Source organism: Falco peregrinus, chromosome 6 (genome assembly GCF_023634155.1).
Source record: "Falco peregrinus isolate bFalPer1 chromosome 6, bFalPer1.pri, whole genome shotgun sequence".
Lineage (NCBI taxonomy): Eukaryota > Metazoa > Chordata > Aves > Falconiformes > Falconidae > Falco > Falco peregrinus.
The window spans coordinates 1,845,632-1,867,494 of NC_073726.1; the positions used below are offsets into that span (position 1 = coordinate 1,845,632).

Sequence of the window (21,863 nt, forward strand, 5' to 3'; positions counted from 1 at the left end):
TCTAAACTTCTGTAAACCATCGCTTTGCATTGCTTTGTACCTTTTCATCCACTATTTATCCACATATCCCGTGTGGCTTTTGCGTATTTGTCAGTTAAGTTTCAACTCAGTTTGCAATCCTTCATAAAAGGGGAACTGCTACAAATCAGGGTTTTTTTCACAAAACATGCAAAATAATGATGTTTATTTTAGAATCCTTAGGGCACTCTTGCTCAAATTTTATAGCATCTTGCTATAAAATTTACCATGTATATTTCAGAGATGTGACATAATTGGGAAGTGCTAAATTAAATATTGGTTTCTATACATTAAATCCATGTCTTTATTTTAAAAAAAAATCTTTTATCTTCCAACAGTAATATTTTCTTTATTTCTACTGTTCCTTATACAAATCTGTGGTAACTCCTCCTTATGGAGGAGGGCTTCTTATACAGTTCAGGTAACTTATTATCTAATGTTTTCATTCCTTGGAATTTCAGGATCCATGAGGACTTAAAAAGAACAGTTGACCTGTGTCAGAAAGCTGAAGCAACTGGAGTTTCATGGATTACAGTACATGGAAGAAGTGTAGAAGAAAGACATCAGCCTGTACATTACGAAGCAATTAAAATAATTAAACAAAGCATGTCTATACCTATTGTGGCTAACGGAGACATTAAAACTTTAAAGGATGCTGAAAATGTTCATCACTTGACAGGAGCAGATGGTAAGATTAAACGTACTCTATTTTCTAAGTAAACTTACAAATCGGTTTTCAAAGTACTTTGGCTGTGAGTAGGACATGATTTGAGTGCTTTTTACTCTTTGAGGAGACAAATGAAAGAGCATATTTTAGATGCCTTATAAACTCATAAATGGAATCACTTGTAATCATCAGAGGACAAGAGCAGTGTTATTCAAAGCCACAATTAACAATTTCCGAGGCAAATTACAAAAGCTCTTTGCTTAATTATGCTATCTCAGTAGCAGAGTACAGGGGGACCTTCAGACATTTATTCCATCTCTTTATGGAGCTGATCATCTTTTAAAGAACCATAAACTTCCACTTGGAAATCTCTACTTCCTGCACATGGGACCAGATTTTCTTATAGTAAGAATATGGCAGAAAAAAGGAATATTATTAAGCCAGATACTTAATAGTTAAGATGGTTGACTTCAAGGACGCAGTGAGGCCTTGCACTGTCATGTCTGTATGGATTCACCTTGTCTTACACTTCAGTGGTAAAATTTGGGGATTTTTTGCAGGATTTCCCTGCAGTTATTTAGTCACAATGGATTCCTGCAACTCTCTATGGTTTCCAGACAATATGGAAGTTCAGTGTATGTTTTGAAGACGTGATCTGTATCTACACATTTTGGATCTTACAGCTAGAGAACAACAGGACAGAGAACAATAGCTAGTATCATAAGGAAAAGTTTGTGTGCTAGGTTTCTTTTGACATACTATTGGTGCTTAATAGCAACAACAAAAATCAGTTGAACTGAACTGCCATGCTGCTGCAGTGACTTTCCCCCCAAATACAAAGCAGGAAGGAAATACATAACAGAAAAGAACGTCCTCATAGCCCAGCTGACCATCTTCAATAGCAAAAATATGATGTGTTAGGTTTTTTCTGCCATCTACAATAGTAAAAGAAATTTTTCCTTTTTGATCATCCTATTTTTTAAGAAAAGACTAAGCGTGATAGATTATATGTTGGCAGTGCAGGAAAACAGAATCCCTTAATCACAGCAAAATTGCAATAGAACTTGTATGGGTTTATCTGACAGTTTGAGATTACAGTTACAAATACACTGGCTTGTTCAGAAAGATTTACTGCAGATCAAGAGCCCTGAAATGTATATAATTGAGACATTGAGCTCTTTATTGGAAGGATTCTAGGTCAGTGAATCAGCTGAGTTGCACTAAAAATAAATAAATATAGTGTATTGCTACTCTTGTGTTTTTCCATTGTAATTTTATGTTAAAAAGGCAGGCTTGTATGTATGTAGCAAATGAAAACAATACTACTGAATTACAGTTTCAAAAGTAGGGAAGAAAGACTTCTGTGTACTGTGTTTTGTTTCAAAATTTCTAGAAGAATATGTCATCAAGTGGAATGTGTTGACAGGTGTTGTAGGTACTCTGAGGTCTGGATTGTTAAATGGATTTCTCTGATACAGCTGTAATACCCATGTTCTCCCATTACTTGTCTGTAAGCTTTGGGTGTTTGTACTAAGGGGTGCTGTACAAAATCTACATGAGGATTTAATGTAAAATTTAAACTATAATGTAACTTACTGCTTTAATTTCCCATTTGAAGGTATAATGGTGGCTAGAGGACTCTTAGCAAATCCAGCTATGTTTGCAGGCTATGAAGAGACACCTTTGAAGTGCATTCAGGACTGGGTTGACATTGCTCTTGAGCATGGAACTCCTTTTACATGTTTTCACCACCACTTAATGTACATGATGGAACGGATAACTTCAAAACAAGAAAAAAAAGTTTTTAATGTTTTATCAAGTACCTCAGCCGTACTAGATTATCTGAATGACCATTACGGTGTGTGATAACTGAAAGTATTTTAGTTCTGTGTAAACTATTATTTTGCAATTGTCAGTACACTGTTAAATTTTTAATTGGGTTCCTTCCTACTTTTTAGTCACGTTAATATATTGCATAAGTATTTTCAACACAGCATAACATTATGATCAGGGTGATACTGCAGTTGTTTAGTATTTTTATGTCAGCATTTTTCATTCCAGAAAATACTCAATTCTACAAATGTGGAATTCTATTTACGATGCACGAGTACACAGAGAATTGGTCATTGTAAGACTCTGGTAATTTAATTTATTCTTTCACCAGGCAATTGCTTAGAGCAATATGTTTGCAAAACTGGGGCCTTTCTTAAGTGAAACGTCCTAAAGTCAGAAGAACTACTCATAAATAATACCAAGAATTTCAGACCAAAAGAATACAAAGGGAGCAATTATAGGAGTATTTGCTTTAACTGACGTAAGCTGTACTTTTAAATTTGTGTAGGTTTTTCAGGTTTAAAGACTGTGAGGCCTTGAAGCCCAGTATAGTATGGTCTTTTAAATTAGATGTTCCTTTTGCAGACTAAAACTTTCTAGACTTACTTAAAACTCACAAAAATTCCACACCTCTTATAGTGAAAGAAACCTAGAATAGATAAAGGATGATGGAAAGAAGGAAAGAGTAAAATGAAGAGATACTTTTAAGTTCAAACTTAGCTGAATCTAAAGTACAAGCCTTGAAAATTCAATTTAACTAAATTCAGTTTTGTTTATCTACTGTATAATAATTCTATAAAAGATTAAAGCCCCATCATCTACCAAAACAGAACTTTATAGGTCAAAGAAAAGCTGACAGATTCTCTCGGTGAGGCTTTTGCAGTCCTTTCTGCCTGCTGGCATGTTGCTTATCAAAGCATGACAGCCACATGGCTTTGAATCTTTGTATAGGAGGGAAATAGTGAAAATTAGAACAAGATAATAATATTACACACCAGCTGCATTTGTTCTGCAAGGGAAATTTCACAAATCGTGCAGTACAATTATTTGTAATAAAATAATTTGTTTTCTTTATGTGTTTACACAGAAATTCATACCAGAAATTGCTTAGTTTTCTGACTCTGATACATCTATGAATATACAAGTGAATAGTTCTAAATTTTGTAAATAAATTACTTGGTTTTGTATACAGTTGTAATTTTTTTTTTATTACACTATAAAGTTTGACACCCTGGAGGAGGCGAGGTTGCTTTTGATGCTGGTCCCCAAATCTTAGAATAGTTTAGGTATCTAAATTCTCCCTATATATTTTTTCAATGCAAAGGCATAAAAGACTAGATTAATTTTCGTAGTGAATATGTCTGATTTAGGCATATGGACAACAGTTTGAAAGGCATGACCTAAGTCATCAAGTCTAGTTCACTACTTAAGACAGCAGTTATGTAACTTCTGATTTTGGTCACCTTCCTCATGTATTAACAAATGGAAGACTGCAGACGTGCTTTACTATCCAAGGCTCATTGAGACAATCTCTACAACCTTTTCTGCTGCATTAGGTTCTCCATTCCTTCAGACAACTATTTTTTCACTCTTCTGTATCGTTATGTTTTCTTTACATTGGATGAGCAGAATCATGTATAGCATTCCAGGTAAAAGCCCAGCAATGTCTTCTGCAGTTCATACTTCTCTTTCTGACGCCTAACTTTTCCTCAGCTAATATTCATCATGTATTTTATGAGCTTCACATTCTACAGCAAAAGTTCTTATTTCCCAACTGCATGACATTGTATATCGTACTACTGAATTTTCAGTCTCAAGTTATCCAACTATAGCACAATACTCAATTCTCCTCAGTTCTGAAAATGCCTCCAGCTTCCTGCATCAAAATTAAAACTAAAACTACAACTGAGTTGTAGAAGAAAGGGATTCTTCAAAGTATTAACTAAGCCCTGTGTTAACATTTTCTTAAGATTTTTATGACTTGCCAAGCAACTATTATTTGCTGTGAACTGTCCCATTAGCCACAAAGAGCAGAGAAGAAAAAGTTATTATAATCGAGTAACACAAACACAAGGCACTTTTTTTTTTGTGTGTGTGTGTAATAGTGTGGAAATTGAATTTTAGAGGACTTGAAATACCTTGACCTATTTAGGAACTGAATACTTGATGATTTTGAAGGCAGCAGTTGGTTATGCCTGTGTGAGATCAATCAGAGATTTCTGCCTGAAGTACAAGGCCTAGGTTGCTGTTAGTATCACTAGTAATTAAAGAGCACTTGATCTGGCCAATTATGCATCATAAAAGTCAATGGAAGCTTATCATCCCTTTTTGAGGGTGAAATTAATTGTGTGCCTTCTTCCCTTGTGAATTTTGCATGCATCTGAACACACTTCACTGTGTTGACATAGAATAAACTGCAAAATTGGAGTCTTAGAGCCATACTCTGAACAACCATACTTTTCAAATACACATAAATTACCAAAGATAGGAGTTAGTTAACTCCCAGTGTTGTTTTAGAATATGGTCATATTTCTCATTATAAACCATTTGAATATGGGAAAATTCTCATCTCCTGCTTAAAGCAGCTAGATAAAGTCCTTCCCTGTGTATGTTACTTGTAACATCACCAGGTACTCTTTCTATTTTCTAATTTTCAACTTTTTAAATAGTGATTCTGCAAGTATCATAAGATACAAAGCTTTGTTTCCTATTTTAGGTCCTTTGCCTCCTGTAATTGATCCAGCTCCCTATGTTAAGCCACCCTGCGCAGCAATGCCGTGTTCTCATAATCCCTGTGTTTCCTTGCAATTTTTACCCTGCTGCAGTAACTCCAACTCCCTCATGCAGCCTGAACAATCTCATTTTCTCTGTTCCCTACTGTTGTTTCTTAGGTCTCTGCTCTGTCTTGGGTTGATGGTTGGGCAAATGCAGTGTGTGATGATGAGACAGCTGTCATATAAGCCAAACTAGAATGTAACAAGTTTGAACTTTCTCTTTGCCTTTGTTTCAGCAGAGAATTCATTGGATTTCTGTCCTCTAACCAGCTGCTAATACACAGGCATTTCATATTTCTATTTCTGAATACTTTGTCACCTTAGTGGTGGGAAAGGAAGGTATTTTTTTTTATGTAATATTTTAAGGTTCATAAGGTTATTTCCTCAAGCCATTATATATATCATATGGTGTCGTATTTATCACGCGGTAAGATAGGCAGTCTTAGATCAACAACCCAGACTTCTACAACTTCAGTTAGAATACCTGGACTGGCAGAGTACACTCAACAGGAGAAGGCAGGTCTCAGGTATTTGCAGGCTTCTCTCTGTTCCTTGGATCTCATTCCAGCTCGGGGGGGGGGGGGGGGGGGGGGGGGCATACACATCAGCTGCAGTGAAAGCACACAGCAGTCACCGAGAGTGAGCCTGAGATCTTATGAAGCCATTGAAGTGAAAAAGCAGACTGAGACTCTGGCAACAGGGATGTACAAATATAGTCCTGTCGGTATGAAGTTAGGCTACTGGGAGAGCAACTTACAGTGCTAGTGAGAGGTGAGTAAGCAGCTCAGAAATGGAAACTGCTCTGGAATTAAAGGAGAGAAAGTGCTTAACATTTTAACAGCTTCAGTAAAGTAGTATGGCTCTAGGCCAACAGCTAAAATGTAATAAACAGGACATACTAAAAAGTTATGTTTTGTCTATGCTTCTGATTAAATATGTTTATGAAAATATGTTAGAAATACTTCTTTATACCCAGGCTGTTTCCACTGTGTAATTGGATTGAAATGGCTGGTTGCATCACTCGCCAATATTTGGTATGCATAAACAATTATCTGGGATGTAACCTTTCATCCAGAGATTGCTTGGCAGCAGCTAGAAAAAGGTTAACATGATGGCTCCATCCCCAGGCCACAGACCTGGGAAATCTTAAGTGTAAACAATTTCAGATTGTAAGCAGCTGCAAACTCTGCTCAAAACTGCTTATGCAAGGACTTCCTACCCCACTCATTTCCAAAGGATTAGAGTAACAAAGTACAACTAACTATTCACAGCATTTAATCTGTCTCATTTTGATGCCAGCTAATTGGGGCAGAATTCCCAAAAGCAAGTAGTTGTGTCAGGAGGGCTGGTGATGCCCAGTTAGGACAAGGTAACCTCTTCCACCAGCAGCACCTCAGGATTTGTTAGGACTGCAGGCACGTCAGCAAGCTGCTGAGTGGGCCCTGGCATGGGCTAACTGAACAGGGTTGGAAGACTCCTGGATATGACACGTGAGATCGCTGAACATGACATGTAACAAACAGCATGAGAAGCTGGTAAAAGCTGCAGATAGCGCTGGGAGGGGTGGCTGGATTTCACTAGTGGTTAAAGGGGGAGTTAGGTGAAAAACAACTGAACTACACTGATAACTGGAGAGTAATTTTGAAGGTCCTTTTGGAACTAGACACTTGCAAGGCCAAGCGTGCCCAGGAATGTTATCACTACCTCAGTGACACCATGTGAGGCCAAGACTGCCCAAGTGATGGTATCGGAAATACTGGATGTGGGTGCTGATAGAGCAAAGCTAGGAACAACAGGGAGAAGCTGTTAGGGGAGGGTTATGCAGGGGCAAAGAAGGGGAGTTACAAAGCTGGCAAAAGAGATGGGCAACAGGGAAATGGGTACCAAGGACTTGCTCGGGGCCTCACTAGGCTGATAAGCATCAAAGAGAACAGTAGAATAGAACAGGATTTTCTGAGGGAATATTGTTTTATTCATGAGGTCCAAACAGGCTTGTTTGACAGCCTTTGAGGCTGTTGTTTGGTTGTTATTTGTGCTGTCTTTATGAATATTAGGCCTATTTTCTTTGAGCGATGTGCAGGGTCTTAATATTGTTAAGGTAATATAATGCATGTGGGGGATGGACGGACAAGGCACAGTATTTTTTAACTGAACTTCAGAAACTAATGAGTGCACTAGAGAGCAGAGCTGAGGTCCCGACTGAGTAAGCTTGACTTGCAGGGTGGTGGGACGATCACAGTGAGATCCCGCAGCAAAACGCTTACAACCGTTCCCCCTAAATGTGAAAAAGATACTAATTTTAACCTTCCTCAGCGTGTAGATCCCTGCGTTTTCCAACAGCCGTGTGGTCCCCTAGCAAATTCACGCCCATCGTCAGGCTCGGCTTTCCAGCTGCCCCACACCGGCCCCCTCCGCAGCCGCTGCTGCGTGTCTCCCCCCGGGCACCCCGCCAGGGCCCGGGAAGCCGGGGCGGTAGCCGGGCAGAGCCTCTGGAGCTAGGGGAGGCCGGCGGGGAGCCCCCAGCTCCACCGGGGTGGGCCCAGAGGACCCGACCCTCCCCCGGGGCCTAATCGCACCGTGCCCCGCCGGCACAGCGACCGCCCCCGCCCCCGGCCCGCCCCCGCCGTGTGACTCAGTCCCGGGCCGGCGCACATCGCCCGAGCTGCCGCGCCGGCGGGAAGGAGCAGCTCGCTTCCTCCCAGCTGTCGGGCCGCTCTGCCGGGCGAGGCCCCGCTCCCCGCCCCTCCGAGAGCGGCTCGCCGCCATCAGGCTCACCAGGGCGCCAGCGCCGAGGAGGTTGCGAAGGCCGGGCGGCCGTGAGGGGGAACGGGACGGGCCCGGGGCGGCCCAGGCCTCTCCGGCTGCGCCGAGGGGAGCGGGGGCGGCGGGAAGCGCGTAGGGGCGGGAGCCGTGGTGGCGGGAGGGCGTCGGGCTCGGGCTGCGGCACAGGCGGGGCTGCGGTCTCCTCACGGGGGCTGCCGCCGGCGGGCCCGGCCCTGCCCGCCGAGCCTGGCGCGGCGGTGAGGGTCCCGGTCCACCCCCTCCCTTCCCCGGCAGACGGGATGGTTCGGGAGGGGAAGCCGGTGCGGTGGGACGCCCCCCGCCCCGCGGTTAAGTTACTGGGAACTGCTTTCCTTGGGACCCCGCGGCCCGGTGGGAGGTAGCCCGGGCGCGGTGCGGCGGGCCCGCTGAGCCGCTCCCCCCCGCAGGCCTGCCGAGGCGATGACTTTCCAGTGGACGGCGGTTGCTGTCTTCCTGTACGGTGAAATAGGAATGCTTCTCGTGCTCTGCCTGCCGTTCATTTCTCCGCTGAGGTAGGACTTCAGCGTGCTGGACACCCCCAGCTCGGTCTGACAGCCGGTTTGGGTTTATTTTACGCTTTTGTTTTTATAAACACGGAGCTTTGCTGCATCTTCAGGTAGCTGTGAACTAATGGAGGAATGCTGTTGGGGGCTTGAGCATCAGCAGTGTCAAGACTCGTAAGGCTGTTTGGAGTAGCTTTATGTTTGTTTTCTGCATGCTGCTGATTCATCCGAGCAGCAGTCGGGCTCCCAGGGCGAGCCCCGTTGCTTCCTTCCAGCCAGGGCGGCGTCTCCGCTCGGGGGCTTTGGCGTAGCTGCCGTACGGGAGGGCACCTGGCATCGCGGCCTCAAGCTCGGTAAGAAACGAGAGGACGGTGCGGCTTTTCCAGGAGCTGTTCGACGAGTTTGTGAGGAGTTTTGGTGTACGCCGGGCACTGTGGGTGCTGAGCTGACAGGGGCTCCCGGAGCGGGAAGCTGGCCGCACGCAGCCCCCGTAAGGGCTGTAGGAAATCTGCCGTCGTTTGTTTAAAAAGCGTGCTTCAGCATGGTGCAAGAGGTTCAGGACTCTGAAGGCCTGTACGAACATACATAGGCTTACAAAATAATAATACTTACGGGACACAGCAGGAACATGAAGAAAAATAAGTCATTCCTGTAAAATAAAGACCCTTAGTAAGGGAAAGAAACAAAATGTTAGTTAACTCTTCTTGTGTGCAAAGGCCTGACTTACAGCGTTATCTTAAGATTGTTTCCTGTGAGTAGCTCTTCAAATATGGTAATGTTATTTAAAGAAAGCTAGCTTCTCTACAAGAAGCAAGAGAAACAGTTACAATTTCTTTCCAGAATATCACTAACTTAAATAAAATAAATTTTAAAACCCCGCACCCAGAAAACCCCAAGTAGGATTAAACCTTAAAGGTTTAAAAAAAAAATAAATTTCCACTGTCTCAGTGTTGTGTAAAAATTGTTACGTTTGCTTTCTGCATCTTCATATATGTTTAGAATGAAGAATGCAGCTTTTACTCTAGTATCTTAAGGTACAAGAACTTGCTTTGTGTAGAGTCTGAATTTCACTAATGAAACCTGTGGGAGAGTCTTTAAAGTGGCTGGATCCTCCAGAGCTGATATCCATGATTAGCTAAGTTTCCTCAACCTCAGAAATTGAAACTGTTCTAAAAGTCTAATTTAGCCTCTGATTTTTACAAGCTGGCTTGATTTCAGCATTTCAACATAGATTATGGAGTTCTCATATTTTCTTTTGCTTTGTAATCAAAAATGCAACTGTATGTAACAAGGGAGAGGTATTATGGGAGTTGTAATCATGAGGTTATTAATGGCTTATGTGAGGAAACTAGCTGCAAGAATTTCCGCAGGCTGATGACACATGCAGAAAGACATTGGGAGTATTGAAATGGGTTTCACCTATGATGTAAACAGGGCTTGAATCCAGTTGTGGCTGAAAAGAAAATTCATAACCTGCAGTGTCACCAAAATTTATTCAAACATTACAAACAGTGCTTTTCATTATATACAAAGGATAGATTTTTGTGCTTGGCTTGTAGCATTCAGCTATTCCTTTGAAGAGTGGTTTCTGAAAGAGCAAAATAGCTTTATCCTTTACGTGATGTGCAATTATCTTCTTAACGAAACTGTTGCAGGAAACGTGGGGTTAAACATTAGATTTAGCTGCTGTGACAGTACCAGAGGGCAGCAGTTCTGCCTTGTGCATCTTGGTGGCCTGGGAGCTGGTTCTGTCAGAACGGTAAAGCATGTGATTAAAAACACATGTGAAACTGCTGTTCTTTAAAGTTTTGATTTACTTGCTTGTCAGTCTTCAAACGGATTGTTTGCCTCTTGTGTGTGTGTACATTATTTGGATAATGCACTCCTTTTTGAATTTGCTAACAAGCTTTTTAAGTTCCTGGGGAATAAGTAAACTGACAATATGAAAATGCAAGTATGCAAAAAGACAGAACTGTACTACCAAGTGTGCTACATCTGTAGTGGTGGCTAGTATTTGTAACTGGGAAGGATTATATTTATGTGACTTCTGTCACCAAAAGGAAATAGAGCATTAATAAATGTGAATGTCAGTACTTGCTGAGGAAAAATAAATGTAGAGAGAGCTTATTTTTAGCCTGAAAATAACTTTGCAGTATAGCAGAGTATCACTTCTTAAGTGGAGATCAGTATGAAACATGGAGAATTGCATGTTTAAAAGAGTTAGCAAGTTGGCATTGTTTGTAGCTTAGAGTTGTAGCTTGGTTTAACTAAAGTAAGCTTTTTGGTTGATACAGACTATAACTCTCTGCTATAAAGAATTCATATTATACTGAAGGACTTAAATGAGAGTTTTGCACATACAGTGCTAAAACTTTTTAATTATTTCTGATGCAGAACCAGAAGGGGCTATTGGAGATAATGCTACAGTATAATTAAGTTCATAGAGGGTTGGAAACTGCTTTGTTAAAGGACAAATTTTAACAGCCTCTGGAAAATGTAAATACTTCTAACAAAAGCTGGAAATGTTACCTAATATAATCAGATGGTGACTAGCATGCCTGTGTTACATCCATAATGGCATAACTAGGTATTACTTCATTTGTGCAGTAGTACTGATTCCAACCTGCAACAGAGGACAAGTAGGTGCTCTGATTTATCTTGTGGGTTTCAGTTCATTTGAGCACATTAGATGTTCTTCATTTGTGCTGCAAATGTGGGTTCTTGCAGAACCCTCCTGCAGTAATATCGAATAGGCAACAACAAAAGTCTTCACCACCAATCGGCCTCTTAAGTTTCTTCTCTAACCAATAAATTTATGCTCTTGAAAGAGCTTGTAACCCTGAACAAAATAACGAACACAAGACTTGATATTTTGTTGTCATTTGCAAGTTGGAATATAGTAACAATCCTTGTACTTTATAATTATGCAGACTCGTCAGTGTGAAAGGTAAGCCTTCTGAAGAAGGATGGTAGAGATAATCTTAATTTGTGGAGGGTTTTCATTTTATTTGGCACCAAGGGGTATAAGTGGATAGAAATAAAAATGGTGGAATGCGCTTTGCAGTTTGTACTCTATCCCTAAATTTATTGTAGTCAGGACCAAACACAAAGTAATGCTAGCCAAAGTAAAAGCTAAAATAAAACACATCTGGAAAGTACCTGCTGTCATGCAAGAAGTTTTCAAGTTGAACCAGCTGTCTATGCCTGTATTGACAACAAACAAACAAAGAGACAAGCAAGTTGGATTGTTGGAAAAGTTATGTGTACCTAAGTTATATTACAATTAAAGCAGCTATTTAGAGACCTTATGTAAGTCTCGTATCAAGAACAAGGCTCTCTTCTGTGAGGTTGTTATGCTCTTCTTTTAGTGTTTAATTATTTTTGAATAACACAATGCTGTTTTACAGATGGCAGAAGATTTTTATGATTCCTCTGTGGAGCAAAATGGCAGTTTTTTGGAACAAGATGTTCCTTACAATAATAGTTTTACTGATCATCTTGTTTCTTGGTAAGTGTTAAATAATTGCTTAACAAATGGGGGGAAAAAAAAACCCTCGTGTGTGGAGTTCATGGTAGCAGATTACTTGAAAGGATTTGAGCCTAATTTAAGTCAGCTAATTTGTTTAAAAGTTCTACGATAGAATGGAAGAGCAGAGGGCTTATACTGCATCCGTGTTGGGAACCCAAATGCAAGAGTAATATGGTAGTGAATAAGGAGGAAAATTGGAGCTTGGTCTAGGCTGCTGCTTTGTTTCACTTCCTCATGCAAATAAATGAACTGCAAATGTTTGATGCCAGAATTTGGCTGAGCTGTGCAATATGCAGTAGATGGCACTCTTTCTCTTGGTTGTTGTTGAAATAGAAGACCAGAAGAATGTATCAAAGCACTGCGCTATTTGACCACTTGTGCTCAGCACAGATAAAAAACAGCTGTTGGCTGCATTTGTTATGAGTAGATGCTAAGGTCTGTCACACAGGAGTAAAGCTTTAGTGAAACTGGAGCTTGAGCGATGACCATATGGCTGACTGATTTCATTTAAGGTCTGACCTGACTGCTTTGTGTGGTAAGCATCTTCCATGTTTTGGTGATGAAAACAGTTCTACGTTTCACTGACATAGTTCTCCTCCATGGATACGAGACAAGTGTTTCCAGCGTTTTACAATGAAAATGTTAGGTAAATCCAAGCTACTTTAAATATAAAGAATAAATGTGTGGTTTTATTGTCTGTTGAGAGAAACATAGAGATGCGTTGCATACATAGCAAAGTCAGACTAGACTGCAGTACTGTATTCTTAATATTCAAAAAGTACTGGAAATGCAAATAAAGGGGGGGTTGTAGATTATCTTTAGTATTCTCCATAGAAGTAGATCCTTCAGTAAATGGCTTAAGATTAAGAAATTATGGATTTCATTTACTCTCTTGAACTTCTATTGAAAACTTTGACCGGAGTTTGCTTTTGAGTTGGTGATAGTCATTGATTTTGCAGAAAGATGGATTTGGGCTAAAGCAAAGCAGTGGTGAGATGCTTGCCCCGTAGCATAAGATGATAGGTTACTGCAGGCCTAGAATCTTCCAATAGCAAAGGGGTGTGGACTCTCGTTTGGTCTTGGTCTCCATTGCACTGTTTAAAGTTTCACTTCAGATCTGTTTAGTGGGTTTTTTCTCTTCTAAATAACTTATGAATCTAAAAGAGACAGTCATAAGTGATGTTATTCACATGTGCTTTTCTTTGGAGTTGATTTTGTGTGCTTACATAAATGCAGCATCAATTTAATATTACTTGGCCAAAATAGTCTGCAAGAACTGATGTGTCATGAAATGTGTATTTTTGTTGATGTACTGTAAGATACTTCAGGTGCTCTATTGGCCTTAAGTATGTATGATGACCTTAAGTGTACAGACTGTAATATGGGTGGCTTAGGTTTTGTTCTTATGTGGATGTAAGTCGTAATTAATTATTTTGGCCTTTGAAAAGTGTCGGCAGTGTATTGACCCTTCTGCAGAATTATCAGGAGTATATGATGGATGAAAGGAAACTGAAAGGCAGATGAAAGCGGAGGTGTAGCTTACTCCCTCTGTTCTGTTCCTGTTCAACACAGTGTTACTACTGTGATGGATGTTACAAAAATATTTTTTCCCTCTCATTCAAACATAAAAACACATGCTTATTTAATATTACATATGAGACATACTTCAGAAGGCTTCTCTTCTTTTTCCCCTTCTCTTTCTGTTTTCTCACTGTTTGTCCACTGGATTTTAATTAAGTTGTCAGCAGTGACATTTTGACACTGTCTGTAGGGTCTCAAATAACATTTTTAGAGTGTGTTGCTTTTGCCTGATCCCTGGTGGCTGGGTGCAAGTTTTGCAAGTGACTGTTAAAACATGTTTTGGGCAGTGGTTTGGTGTATCTCTGGAAATGTGTTATCACTTCAGTGATTTACCAGCACCTATCTTTAAAATGCTTGGGTAACATAAGCGATGTCAGAATTTGTCCTATGCCTGTTTGCTGAGCAGAAAGTCCAAATACATATTTTTAGTACTGTGTCTCATTTGTCAGACATGCATATCAACAGATGTGAATAAGAACAAACTGTTTTTGTTTGCAGATGCTGTTAGAGAAGTGAAGAAGTACTCTGTCACGCATATGATTGAAAAGGCTGTAAATGTCAATAGCAACGCCTTTGATCATATTCAGATGAAACTCTTCCGATCGCAAAGAAACCTCTATCTCTCAGGTTTTAGTTTATTTCTTTGGCTGTAAGTATAACACTTTTCCAATTTCCGCATAGCACGTTTCTTATAGGAACTATCTCACAAGTAATGCAACTATAAAAAAATGGAAGGCCAGTTTAAAGAGATGAAAGAATTAGGAGTGAGCAGGTTGGCTATGAGGCAAGTAGGATCAAGGAAAATAATATCTTACAAATGTTTGGAGAATAGAAGGATATGTGAGCAACACATGGAAATAAACATTTTGAATGCTTGAGAAAACAAGCATTTTGCAGAAGTTTCTTCAGGGAATACTCATTTCCTTCCTGAAACTTATGCCCTATGTTTTATTTGTTTTGAACATTGAAGACTGGAATAAAAAACCCTCAAAAACTGAAGTACTGTTAAAATAATCTTAATATGTTGCAAGCTGGCATTATTGCATCCTGCTGTGTTAAGAAGAAAAGCTGGAGTCTGATTTGAATCACTTTGTCTAAAGCTTCGAGTTCAGAACTGTAAGATAATTTTCTGGCTTCTGAGGAAAGTTTCAGATGTTACTTAAGATCAAGCACTTTGTGGCAACTGGCCTACTATGATACAATCTTAAGTGCAGTATCCCTTTCAGGATGTTTAAATGCAGCTAATAAAACAGGGTAACAGAAAGGATGGTTCTGTGCTGCACATCAGTAGAAGCCAAGACTACCTGTGAATCTTCACGGTAGCAACAAAAAGCTGCAGAACTTCTCAGCTGGGCAAGGAGAACATGAACTAATTGGACACCCCTTGCAGTGATGTATGGCTGTTTTAGCTGATTATTGAGAAGCATTGTATATAAAGAAGAGTCAAGGAAAAATTCATGTAAAACTTGAGCAGGAAAAATCAAAGGTGGCTGTAGTCTTGCACAATAGTGATAGGAATGTATCATGTTCTTTGTCTTCCTTCAGAAAGGCTAAGTAAATATGTACACATATGTTTGTGATTGCTGCTCCAACAGTTGGAAGCTGGTCCCCCAGGATCCTACTCCCCCTTGGCTTTCAAGGAAGAAAACTTGTCAGGTGGCCCTAATGGATTTTACTGTGGATAAAAGTTCTGCTCTTGAAGAGGTTTGCTTAAGGCCTTTTTTGGGCTACTGGCCTTTCACCAAAATTTAGAAGAAATAAATACTCCTACGGTAGTGGCTAGATCAAAGGACTTTTCTCAGTAGTGCTATTTTGTTTGTCCATTAAATAGACTGTCTGGCAGAGAAGGGGGGAAAAGTGTTTCTTGGTGTGCATTATCCTACACTGCTACTACCCTCACCCAACCAAGTTAAGACCACATGTAGGTATGAATGGGTACTTGGCTGCCCCTAGTTCATTCTTTGGGTCAGTTTTGGTTCATTTTACCACGCCAGCCAATAGGAGAATTCCAGAAGAGTGGTAGAGGGAGATTCCCAAAATGGAGGAGGCTGGAAGCTTGTCACTTCTGGCAATGCAACAAAAGTTATTTGGTACAGGTGAGGAAAATGACCTCCTGTCAGTGGAGGTATTGGGTCCAGCTAAGCCTTCACCCACCACCTGTGTGCACAGAAAGGAGGAGGGTCACAGTCACCAGAGACTGTCCCTGGGGTAGGAGAGAGGCACCCATCTGCTAATCTGACTTGCTGTCTTGGCAGATGTGGAGAGCCTGCGAGGGCTTGTCTGTCTGTCCCTCTTACCCTGTGCTGAACCAGAGAAGGATGAGAAGGGCTGAAAATGAAAGGAAAGCTAAAGAAATCATGTGCCCACTGCTTAGGGGCAGGGAGCCAAGTGACAAAGGATCTGGAAAAGTGAGATGTGGTGTGTCTCATTATCAACGTTACATTACGTTGTTTCTTACTGGTAAGGTCTGCTGTTTGGCCTCCCAGTTCTTGGAGCCTTCTGGGAGAGTTGGTGGGGAATGTAACGTGATCCACAGGTGCAGCTAGCGAGTGCTTAAACAGATTAGTCATATATAAGTCTGTGGCATCCTAGGATGGGATGTGTCCTTGCATGTAGAGGGAGTTGGCCAATGTCATTGCAAGGCTCTACTATGTCATCTTTGACAGATCGTGGAAATCGGGGGAGGATCCTGGTGGCTGTAAAAAGGTGAATGTTGCACTTGTGTTCAAGAAGGAGAAAAAGCGGGATGTAAGGAACTGAAGACTAACCAGCCTTACCTCTCTGGAAAGGTTATGGAGCAAATCTTACTCAAAGCCATTTCTAGGGGCACAAAGGATACAATAACTTGGAACAGCCAGCATGGATTTACAGAGGGGAGATCATACCTGATCAACTCTTTTGCCTTCTGCAGTGCGGTGACTGGCTGTGTGGATAAAAGGCAGAGCAGTGGGTGTTGTGTGCCCTTAGTAAGGCCTTTGACACAGTCTGTTGTGGTGTCCTGATAGCCAAACTGTGGAGGGATGTGGGCCAGAGAAGTGGAGAAGGAAATGGGTGGAAAATTCCCTGGGTCTTTGGACTCAAAGGATGATAGTAATGCAAATTCAGCTGATGCCCCTCAGGGATTGGTACTGGGCTCAGCAGTGTTTAATGTCCTTGTTAACAACATGGATGATGGGATTAAATGTGCTCTCGGCCAGTTGCAGCCAGTACTAATCAGAGCGGTTGATACCTTGGAGGGCAGGGCTGCTATTCAGAGGGAGCTAGACAGGTTGGAGAAATGTGCTGCCAGAAATATCCTGAAGTTAAACAAAGGCAGATGCAAAACCTTACGTCTTGTAGGTTAACCATGTACCAAATCCAGGCTGGGGACTGACCGGCTGGCTGGGTAGAAAGCAGTTTTACAGAAGAGGACCTGGGGATCCTAGTAGACAGCCAATCATGTATCGAGCTGTAATAACAACAGTGTATTCATTGGGTCAGGAGAAGCGGTTATTCCCCTCGGTCTGGCACATGTGGTGCTGCAGCTCCAGGACCGTGTCCAGTTCTGACTCCTCAAAATACTGGAGTACTGCAGCGGGATACTGAGAAGGTTGGGTGCTGAAACACTAAGACCTGTGAGGCAAGCATGAGAGAGCTTGCCTTCAGCCAGAAGGGATACTGAAGGGGAGATCCTGTTGCTTTTTATAGCTATCTAGTGGTAGGATGTAGAGCAGATAGAGTTGGCTCTTCTCAGGGGATCCACACTGGAATGACAAGAGACAACTGGCCAGGAACCTGGGAAATTCTGACTTGTAGTAAAAAAGTACTTTTTCTACTACCAAGTGTGTTCAAAAACTGGAACAAGGACCCTGAAAGATGGTGGACTCTCTCCCATCATTGGAAATGGTGGGAGCTCAACTGGACAAGCCTCTGAGCAATCTGCTCAGCCTGTCCCAGTTTTGGGCAGGAGCTTGGACAGGATTACCTCTGGAAGCCCCTTTCAACCTACATGAATCTGTGATTCTGTTTCAGTAATCATGTTTTACTGACTCTTGACTGCTGTATCTATAAATTAATAAGCAATAGTAAAACCTGCTAACACTTGAAAAGTAGCAACATGGGGACCTTAACTTTTCTATTAAAACAAAAAGTAAGAAAATGAGCCTTTAATGAAAAGCAGGGGGGAGGGCTTACTTTGGAAGTCAAAAGGTCTATTAATATGCTTTCAGTTACGAAAAAGCCAATTACTTGGATTTTCAAGTTTCTTTTGAAGAGCAGCTATATAGTTATATTACAGGAATTAATTTAGTGTTGCTTTGGGCTTTCCTTGATTCAGCAACGTACTGCTTTGCAAGACTCCAAGATGAATAACGAAAGTAGTGATGCAAAGAGGCAATCACTAGATCAGATCAAGGAAGGTATTTACAAAGCTTAAATTTGAGGTGCCATGTGAGTCCTGACATTCATGTATGTTCTGATTTATACAGTATTGACAGAGTACTTTGTAGATTAATATGCTTATGTTGCTAATTTTACTCTTGTAAGGCCTTTTATAAAGTTACAGGGTTTTGTGTTGTATTCATTACCATGATGTGTTGCTTGGGTCTTGTATTCAGAGATGCATCCTATTTAAAACACTAGATCATGTAAAAAGTATTTCAGCCCGTAAGCAAGCAGGTCTCTGATCCCTTGATGGCTGTGGGTTTGGGGGAGGAGGGAGGTTCTACGACAGGTAAAAATCAGATTTTTGATGGATAAAAATCTTTGTAGTCTCTTATCTTACTGTTAGTTGTAATCGATGAGCCTGGATATTTCCCATCAGATGCTCAAACAGTCCTCTTGTGGTTTTGTTTTCACAACTGATGCAAAGAGAGAGAGAAAAGGGGTTGGTTTAGTTTTGGTTTTGGTTTTCTTCTAATTTTGCTGTGAATTACTGTGCTGTTCACTGTGTTTCTTCACCAGCGTATTGAGACGTACTGTTACCCTTCTTACTCAGTTGGCAAAAGAGATGGCCTCTCATGCGGCTCTGGAAGCACAAGTAAATGATGCTACTGAAGCAGCCAAAAAATACATGGCTGAGAAGGAAAGACTGCAGGAGGTATCTGTGAGCTTTTTTAGTTATTTTCTTATACAGCAAGTAATTAGTATAAAATACTCTGGGGATGGTTTGCTACTGAATAACGTTTGTTCATTTTTTCCTTCTGGTGGAAAAAAGAATACAATGTTCTTATAATACAGAATTCAGAATACTGAATACAAATATCAGTAGCGTTTTACTAACAAAGAAAACTAAAGTAATCCAAATTGATGAAATTCATACTGGAAAGACAGAATTTAATTTAAGTAGTAACGTATTCTTTAAATAAGTCTCTGAATTTAATCATAGCATAGTAAAGGGAGATACTGGTTTTATTCAGTTTATCCTAAACATTTGGCTGTTTAGGTTAGGTCAGGGTTTAGCAGTCCGGTATGGAAAAGTCTACAGTATTGCTGTTCTCGTGCTGGCTCTTTCTCCTAAATAGGATTTGCTCCAGTCCTGAAACGTCTAACTTGTGAAATTGGTCTCTAGTATTTACTGTAGTTTGTATGCTTGGATCTATTCTTATGGTGAGTCAGCCAATTTCCTAATACCTCCCTCTCCCAGTAAGACATTGCCATAGTATTAATGAGGGTATTACCAAAAATCTTTCACTTACAAGAAGCACCAATGGACCAAAGGTTTGTTGTTTTTATGAAATGAAAACATTCATATGGGTTTTTTTAATGAAAAAATGTAAGAATGGAGAAAATTATGCTATCACTTGTCTGTTGTGGTTCAATATACAGTTGTATGCAGGAAGGGAAATCAGCAAGGATAATAAAGATAAATGCATGAAATCTTTTTGCATAATTGGTTAGTCTGACTTCTGTTGGAAGACATTGAACCATAAGCTAGAGTGCAGGTATCCAGGGTATGAAGACTTCTACAGCATTCTTCAGTCTGGCACATTGTCAAAACAAAATTCACTGCAGGTGTGTACAGGTTTCCTTCCAGTTTGTCTGGAGCAGTGCCTATGGTTACCAGCACTGTATATTTTTTTTTGGGTAATAAATCATCAGACAAAGAGAACAGATTCTGGACAAAAAGTACTAGATGGGATGCAAAAAAAATCCAGCTGGTTGAGAGGTGCTGTAAAACAAGGATCACTAGAGTGTGCATTAGGTATTTGCCAAGTATGACATGATTCCAAAATCTTGGGATTTGGTATTTTGTCAAACTGATCCAGACTCCCTCCCTCAGCCATGGAATTTCTCTCTTTACTGGTACTTTGTTTGTTTCTTCTCTGGCCTGTTGGGATTTGGCCAAAAGTCCTCTTTTTGTTCTGCTTTCACATTCTCTTAGCAACACATTCTCCTAGCCACTTGTAAGCGATAGCCAGGGACTGGAAACTGTATTCCTGTCTGTTTCTATTTGTGTGTTTGATTGCATGGTTTGTCAAAGCAGTCGTAGCCACAGGTACAGCCATCATGCTGTCGCTGAACCTCTGTTGTGCTGGAGTTGCAAAGTGTTCAGAATTGGTCTATTTTAACTTTATAGGGATAGTGTGACTTAGGTTCCTCTGTGGCTTGGCCCCTGCATTTGTGTTCATTTACAAGAGAGCTTCATTCCACTATCAGAGAGGGGCAAGAGCAACTGCATATAGGGTGCCGGCTGCAAGTATAAATACTCTGAGTTTACTCTAGTGTGCTAGGTCTGCGCTATCTCCTGTTCAGAGATTCCATGGAGCACAGGACTTAAAGACAGAAGTTTACAGAAAAAAATGTGTATTAATAGAAAGAAGCGAGGAAAAAGTAAAGGAGGCAGTCTGTGGCCAATTTCATGACAAAATGGCTATAGTTTTGTTACCAACAGTCAAGTGCAGTCTCTGCTCTTTGGTTAAATAGTTTCTGGAAGGTTTTCTTCAGCTCTTTTCTTAGGATTGTTTACCAGTCTTTATAAACAGTTCTTTTCATTCTTCCTAAAGTAATCTTTCCCCTCTGCTTCCACTCGTGCCCAGTAGGCTCTGATATCACCAGTTCACCTAACAGTTGTTCATCTCAGTTGTTCAGCTTTTCTTTTTTGCCATTAAGCATTTACCACTTCTTCTGCCATTTTTGTAACAGAGGTGGTGTTTGGTTGGGTGATAGAGGCTGTATGAGCCAAGGGTCTAATTATGGAGTCTAATCCTTAACGTATGATACTTTCAAGTCATCAGTAGCAATTCCCTTAATGAGAAGATTCTGCATAAGTATAGTAGTGCCAACACTTTCAGAGTACAAAGAGTGTACTGCTCATGTCTGCTACTTACATGGCTTTTCCTGAATCCTTTCCTAGTTTTTTCTTGATTTCCGTGGAAATCTAATCTGGTATTGAGGTATTCTGAAGATTGAAGAAGTAGCTACAAACCTACAAGAAGAGATTTGTGATATATTACATTATTTAGATCAGAATAAATTATTAGAACAAGTTGTACACAAACATGGCAATGTTCTGTCACTTGCAGTCCTGGTGTATATTTTCTGGAAAAGCCATGTATAACCTGAAGAGAATGTATGGGCTTGGTGCAGAGATACAAAGTACTCTAACACAGGCGATATTGCTATACTATTACATATATGCCATTACTATCAATGTAAAACATAGAGCATTTTTTTTCCTTTTTTTATTTTGCTGTTTTGGAGGGGGTTTTGTCTAGAATGACTGAGTATCTGCCTGTGTCATGTTGGCATTTGATAAAACCTGTCACTTTGCAAGATCAAGGCTGACATTCTCTGGTTGTTTGTCTTTAGTGTCAGGCTAAGGAAAACAAAATTAATTGTAGTTACTGTGTGTTTTAATAGGCCTTGAGTGAAAAAGACATCAGTAAAAAGAAAGTGTCAGCAGAAACAACTGATGAAAAGTTGAAGGAAATTGAACATTTGAAAGGAGAGCTACAGAAGACATCAAATGGTAAGTACTGGTTAAGACTTGTTTGCAATTAAGGAAAAGATTATTTCAACACACTGGATGTCAACAATTTATTCTAGATGTAGCATTAACTTCATCAGTTTACAGAATGCTTGGCTTGGGGTTTCTTCACATTCGACTAGGAACTGGAAAAACATGCTATTGCCATATGGGTATTTTAGTAAATGTTTTCATTATGAAAATGCACTGT

The 21,863-nt window shown here is 40.6% G+C and overlaps 1 protein-coding gene across 3 annotated transcripts in view; it reads left to right on the forward strand.

Moving 5' to 3' along the window:
• Positions 1 to 21,863, forward strand: part of DUS4L (dihydrouridine synthase 4 like) — a 39,336-nt gene that overhangs the window by 6,810 nt on the left and 10,663 nt on the right. The window contains exons 6-12 of one of the 3 annotated variants that reach the window (XM_055808018.1): positions 480 to 706; positions 3,036 to 3,046; positions 8,512 to 8,606; positions 12,005 to 12,105; positions 14,206 to 14,356; positions 18,649 to 18,784; positions 21,547 to 21,655. In XM_055808018.1, coding sequence (XP_055663993.1) covers positions 480 to 706; positions 3,036 to 3,046; positions 8,512 to 8,606; positions 12,005 to 12,105; positions 14,206 to 14,356; positions 18,649 to 18,784; positions 21,547 to 21,655 — 830 coding nt within the window. Of the gene's footprint in view, positions 1 to 479; positions 707 to 2,303; positions 3,706 to 7,926; positions 8,089 to 8,501; positions 8,607 to 12,004; positions 12,106 to 14,205; positions 14,357 to 18,648; positions 18,785 to 21,546; positions 21,656 to 21,863 lie in introns of those variants that run through there. The other 2 variants (XM_055808017.1, XM_055808016.1) reach the window with 2 other exon arrangements.